Genomic DNA, 6,473 nt, shown 5'->3' with positions numbered 1-6,473 from the left:
TATATATATATATATATATATATATATATATAATATATGCCTTTGGATTCTCAAGGAGGTTCGCCACACTTACCCGATCGCAGTGCCGCTTTGCTTTGCACCACCACTTCACGAATGCAACGTGGTGACAGACCCAGGTCATCTGATCAACCTCATGTTGATGGTAGAGTTAGTGTATGTTCCATATTCTCAAGGAGGTTCGCCACACTTACCCGATCGCAGTGCCACAGCGCTTTGCACCACCACTTCACGAATGCAACGTGGTGACAGACCCAGGTCATCTGATCAACCTCATGTTGATGGTAGAGTTAGTTGAAGGTATGTTCCAGTTAAAGAATTTGCGCTGCTTGATAGCTTTCGGTATTGGTCAACTAGTCAGTTCGTTCTCCTCCAACAACGGACTTAGGAACAGAGAGAGGACTTTTAGTCTCCGCTGAGGTCGACCTCTTTGGAAGGGAGATTACACTGGGTTGTGCCTGACGGGTAACGTGATTATGGACTCTCCTAAAGGTTTTCGAAGAAATCAGCCGTACAGTGATAGACGAGCTGTAGGCTAGCTTGATGAGGTCACATGCTGGCTATGTCGGAGGTAACCTTCTGCTAATAATGCTACCTTGTTTCGACATCCAGTGGTTGGAACCCGATGTGACATGTTTTTTGAGGATTACGGCAGTGCTACTGTTGGTAGTAAGTTTGCACTCGATTTCGATAAATCCGTTTCTGTTGTTATTCTTTCTGTAGTAATGCAGCACAGTTGGCTGAAGCGTGGAATGAAGAACTTTCCTTTGGTGGTATTGCTGCACAGTGGCAAGACGTTTTCGAAGCGGAGCTCGCCCGGTTGGAAGCAGAACTTGATGGTGCGTCGCCTCGCTCAAATGAGGTAGGTCACAACTCAGCCATTTTTTGTTTCCAAGACTGTGTCCGTATGGAAGTTCCTTGTAAAACTGGTATTCTGACACTAAGCTACGTCACAAACAGAACTCTCAGTCAATTTCATTTACTTTTCCGTGAAAAGCATCTGTGCATCACTAACATGGATTTCTAGGTATGTAATGTGCTACTCATAAGGTTGCTGAAAATCCATCGACAGCCTACGACCGGTTTCGCCCTTCTTAGGGCTCATCAGGTAGGCGCAGTCCCCGGGTTTCCATCAACCTTATGTTCTACTTGAAACCAAATTATACGAAATTAGCGAATATACACTCATTTGCAAACTAATTTGGTTCTTTCGTAGCGACTGAAACATGAGGCGACCTGGTGCAGCACATTCAGTTGCCTGAGAACATCATAAACGAGAGATTCAGCTGGGTTCCGGGTGAGTCTCTCGAAATAACCAAATTAGTTTGCAAATGAGTGTATGTTCGCCAAAAGTGATCTATGTTTTTACAATCAGGATACTGGATTCCACATACCGCGGCACGAGTTAAATGTCATACGAAAATGACCAGTTATCTTTCAATACAATGCGTTATGTAGATGCAACGGACACAATAGTTCATTGACGAATTAACAGAGTTGAATAAAATCAGTTAGCTGAAATGGGATACCAACGGCTGAACTGCATCATCTAGTGGCCAATTTTTTTATTCGTGCTACTTTTGGATTCAGGATTAACGGAGGCGAATGTACCAAATGGATGTATACGCGGGGTTGAACCTCTGATCTGAAGTGACCAATAAAAGCCTCGTAGGGATTTGTTCAAATGCCGGGCGTCTGTCTCTGATTTATTTGGCGCCAGGATCAGTGATCGTTATAGCAGTTCAGCTGTAACACCCTTTCGGTGCCTATCTGCCATGGCACCAGAGGGAAGCACGAGGGCTGTGATACTACCAGGTTGCCCAAGCCTAGAGAGGAGAAATCGAGAGGCAGAGGCCGGGTTCGAACCACGGACATTCCGGTCAGTAAATTTGCGCTCTTACCACTGAGCCATCTCGCCTGGTAATCGTTATAGATGTTATATAACGTGAATTTACTTATTTTGTCAGTTCTTTTCGATGCCAGCGCTTGTGTCGACAAACGGCACATGAAGCTTATCCGAATGTTTAATCTTTACAGCCATTCCGTGTTCAAGAAAGTTCGTAATGTTCAGTCAGTTCTCATGTGGAAACCCACTTGTATCTCTGAGGAAGCCTCCCGAAACGCTTTCACGATTGCCTCATCGTTTGCAAACGATTTGGTCACGTACTTTGTGTTTGTAGTCGAGCCAATCTTTACGTTCAGGTGGAACGCCTTCGTTGGGACCTGTCATTCTACAAAAAAGTGGCCCCTGTACATTTACGACAGTGAAGCATCATGTTGAACACTAATGTCATGCTGTCCATGATGACGACGTTTACCTGAAATTATTAGACTGATCGAATTGGAGTCCCGATTTCAGCTCAACTCAGGGTCCGTGGAATGTGCAACACATCGATGAGACAAATGTGCAATGATCCGTTATAAAAATTAGTTGCTGGCTGCTCTTTGACTTTATTTTATTTACAATGCCATCCCGTTCCTTGCCGAAACAAAGCTAACGGTTTTTTGGGGGATGAAATAGCCAAATGGAATCTCGATTGCATGGTGCAGTCAGGTGGTCCTATGCTTTCATTTACTTGATGTTGAGCCTTTTGGTGTTATTACGTCAGCTACTTCAGCATAGCTTACCCGAAGTAGTCTTTCCAGATATCCACAACCCTATAAACGTGAGTCCTCTAAATACAGTTCTATGTTAGCAAGAAGGTGAGAGATCTAGAGGTACTGTAATAACGTCGGATACCACCAATATAGTCAGGTTTCGATGGGGTTCTTCATTTGTGGGCGTGAATAAGGCTAGACTTGTTCCCGAAAGTTTCATGTAAGAGAACCGTTATCCAATAAAGTCTGATTATACATGGGCTCTTTTAACACTGTCTGTGCCCCAAACGAATGCGATACTGAACTATCTCGTTAATTCACTCCTAGGTCCGGGAAGCAGAGTCGCCGGGTGTCTCAGCTGATGAACTCGAGGACGTCAATAGTTTGTATTGTTTGGCGTGTGATAAGACGTTCGCCTCAGCAAATGCCAAAGCCAATCATGAAAGTTCGAAGAAACATAGAAAACAAGTGGAACTGCTAAGGCAAGTCCTGTTGGAGGAGCAGGAAGTAGTGAAATTGAAAGGGCATGAATATACGGAAAATGGTGCTGACTCGGATGCGAAATCTTCAACGTCAGAGACCGATCTGGTTGCTGGAGTAGCTTCAGTCAAACTAACCAAGCGGGCGAAGAAAGCTCAGAGAAAGCGCCTAAAAGAGGCCGCAAAACTCAACAGTGTAGATCTCTCCGACAAGCAACCTGTCGAGAATAAAGACCCAGAGGAATGCAGGACCACTGATTCAGGTACGCATTTTGACTATCCATATTCGTTTGTTTTACTCCGTGCACTACTATTCGATAGGTGAGTTCAGTGTGAATGCTAGTTTCGACGGAACTCGGCTTTTGTTTATCTTGACCACTCCCATAGACTTGCGTCCATACCACTGCATAACCCCTATTTGAAGAAATTCGCTGACTGCTACAATGTTAGTGAGCTTGTTTTTTCTAAGGGATCTGCGCAGCAAAATGCCCCAGCAATCCACTACCATTTAATATTTCTTCACACCATATTAGCCTTTTTTGTTTTGGTATAGATCTGAATATGGCAGGCTCTTTCAATAATGAGTTATGCAGGTCATGTTTAAGTCTTTTGACGCAACTGTTTCGTGTGACTAGATTGGTCAACTACGGAAACGCTGTCAGATTTGCGCAAATCGCGACCAGGTCATTCGATCATTTCTATTGTCCGACTAGTCATTGGTCGGTGGCGTTTATCAACCGAATGTGGTGCACACCATTCTGTGTCATTGTTGTTGATTGCGCGCAATGGGCTAACACCGTAGTATTCAGATGCACAGTTGTACACAAGAGGAGCAAGCTGATAGCCTCCCATTGTGCGGGCTTTGATCAGTTAGCTGTTGGTCTGATTGATTGTACCTTACGCGACCCCATATATTGCAAGCAAGCGGCTGAATTACATAGTGGATACTACTCACTTTCAATCTGTTTGGCTGATGACGTTTCTTTCGGAGAATCTTTTGATACACCGATATCAGCAAGAATGACCAAGTGAAACTGAGACTTGGTTTTATTTGGCCACTCTTCTTACCGGAATACCTCCCAGAGAAACCTGATACCCTTGGCAGCTGGATTGCAGACGTTTCATCACCAATCGAGGTGACGTCGTCAGTGCAGGGTTGACGTTCTAACCTCGATTGGTGATGAAACGTTTGCAATCCAACTGTCAAGCTCGGCGAATAGACCAACAACCAAACAGCGCACCCGAGCTACCTACATTCCACAACATTGCTAAACCTGATACCCTCTCGTTTCTTTCAAGTTAACTAAGTTGAACGAACTCTCTGCAGCAATAGTCACAGAATGGCTAGAAGAGAGAAATAATAAGAATGTAATGGGTATATAAGTTACGTATGAATGAATCGGCACGATAGCCCAAGGGACTATATAGGATATTCATTTGCAAGAAAACACTTGAATTTTGCTTACCAAAAAGAACGAATACGTTCTAAAAGGCTGGAATGGACTGGTTGCTTCTACACTAGTTGATTGTCACATTGCGTTCTTTAGAGGACTGGAGTGGATCAAGATATGGTTATTTAGTACAATAAATTTCGCGCCATCGTAAAGTCTGGCTGCTGAAACGAGTGCCGGAATGATTTCGCTTCCGTCTTGGTGCACTCTGTGTTAATGTTGTTCGTAAAAGTGTTTAGTACAAGGATACCGTTCCTCAGTATGAAAGTAGTTCATTTGGCCTATGTTAACGTTAACTTTCCGCATCTGCCTTTAGGATCCACCCCCGGGCCGCAAAATCCATCATCTAATCAAAGCCGTCTTCCTGAAGCAGAAGCTAAAAGTACCATATCCCTGGCGTGCGAAACATGTGCTGCTGATTTTCCCTCCCGTAATCAGTTGTTTGCTCATTTGAAACAAACTGGGCATGCCACTTTGAAACCGGTTGCTCTCAAGAATCAAACAGCTAAAGCAAAACGAACCGTAAGATCCAAACGTTGAGCATGAATGACCCCCAATTTTTAAGCTGTGCCTTGTGTATACTGTACATAGACCGCCCACTTTCAATATAACCTTATTCCCTGAGTTGTGTTTTCATCAGTTCCACGCAGAGTTGGAATTATGAGATCCCAGTGGTTATAACTAGTCGTCTTGACATTGGACGTGCCTGTTCAGACGGAGCAGGTACATGCGCTTTGGTTACTCATCCAGACCTTCCTGTCGAATGATTATGCTTGCAAGACTGAATTTGATGTTCGCAGTCCGATATTGTCTGTTTAGTGGTACGGATGTCTTTCATGGTCTTTTTTGAATGACTCACCCAGCACGAGTTCGTGCCCTCCGAAATGGTTCATACGCGCATTAGGACTTGGCCGCTTGCTACCCAATTCAGTAAATCGTGACGTACGCGATTGTAACGCTTCTACTCGAATTTCACTATCTCTTTATTTTGGTTGTTTGTGCCCTTCATTTTGGCTTCCTGAGCTCTCCTGACCTAAGGCCGTCGCGCTTTTGTGGTGGTAGGGCACCAATGGTCTTGCGAGCTACACTAGCTAAGATTTAGTTCCTTAAAGTTCGCTTACGCCAGTAAGGCAAACGGGGATCAGTCCAATGAGGAACAACGAATCCCTGAAGTCTTGTTAGGAGGCGACCCGGAGGTAAGTTTGGAACATCTTTTTCCATAGGAGCATAAAGGCGGTAATGTGTTTCTTTGAGGTATCCATTATGTCCATATTTATGGGGGCAGCAGGACGAGTTTTGGAGGTCTGCGTGGTCGAAATAAACGAAAAATGAAGAGTCTTGCTCCTCAGAAGGCACCCGCTATGCGCAGCCGAACTACCTGCGTCATCGAGTCAGACCAGCCATGTAGGTCTTCGGCTCCGAGATGGCTCAGTGGCTAAGGCGCGAACTTACTGACCGGGAGGTCACTGGATGGAACACAACCTCTGCATGTCGATCACTTCTGCCTATGTTTGGGCGACCTGGCAATATTCCGGCCCTCTGCTTCCTTCATCTGGTGTGGCAGCTAGTCACCGCAAGGGTACTACAACTGAACCATTTTTTGGCTCCGAAAATGAGACCCAAGCGAAACCCTACCCTTCCTTTCAGAGGGTTTTGGTAAACAGTCGGTGGATTTATTGCTGGGCAATGTTTCGCTTTTGACACAAAAGCTTTGTCAGGCCAAGTGACTAAGTAAGTTGGTTGATTGGGTTTTAAGGCAATCGGGGAACCAATCCGTGAGATTCCTTATGACTAGTGACGTGATCAGTGCTGGGTTTGTAGTCTGATGTTCCTGATTGTTGATTAGTGGGGATGACTAAGCTTTACGATAGAGTGATTAGGGGGGGGGGGGGTCTTTTTGATGAACCTGGATTTTTTCGTCCCTGAT

At 44.8% G+C, this 6,473-nt stretch overlaps 2 protein-coding genes across 2 annotated transcripts in view; one reads left to right on the top strand and one right to left on the bottom strand.

The window, feature by feature from the left end:
* T265_04156 (hypothetical protein) overlaps positions 1–5,144 on the top strand; it is a gene marked incomplete at both ends in the record, with an annotated part of 13,941 nt that extends 8,797 nt beyond the window's left edge. Inside the window, 3 exons of the mRNA XM_009168826.1 lie at positions 742–880; positions 2,944–3,358; positions 4,863–5,144. Coding sequence (XP_009167090.1) covers positions 742–880; positions 2,944–3,358; positions 4,863–5,086 — 778 coding nt within the window. The remainder of the gene's footprint in view (positions 1–741; positions 881–2,943; positions 3,359–4,862) is intronic.
* The window catches only part of T265_04157 (hypothetical protein), a gene marked incomplete at both ends in the record, with an annotated part of 5,911 nt that continues 1,178 nt past the window's right edge, over positions 1,741–6,473 (bottom strand). Inside the window, 3 exons of the mRNA XM_009168827.1 lie at positions 1,741–1,935; positions 4,051–4,341; positions 4,400–4,439. Coding sequence (XP_009167091.1) covers positions 1,741–1,935; positions 4,051–4,341; positions 4,400–4,439 — 526 coding nt within the window. The remainder of the gene's footprint in view (positions 1,936–4,050; positions 4,342–4,399; positions 4,440–6,473) is intronic.

This window comes from Opisthorchis viverrini (genome assembly GCF_000715545.1).
Source record: "Opisthorchis viverrini unplaced genomic scaffold opera_v5_67, whole genome shotgun sequence".
Taxonomy (NCBI): Eukaryota; Metazoa; Platyhelminthes; class Trematoda; order Opisthorchiida; family Opisthorchiidae; genus Opisthorchis; species Opisthorchis viverrini.
Note: the sequence above shows the minus strand (reverse complement) of the source record. Positions and strands in the feature narration are given on the sequence as shown.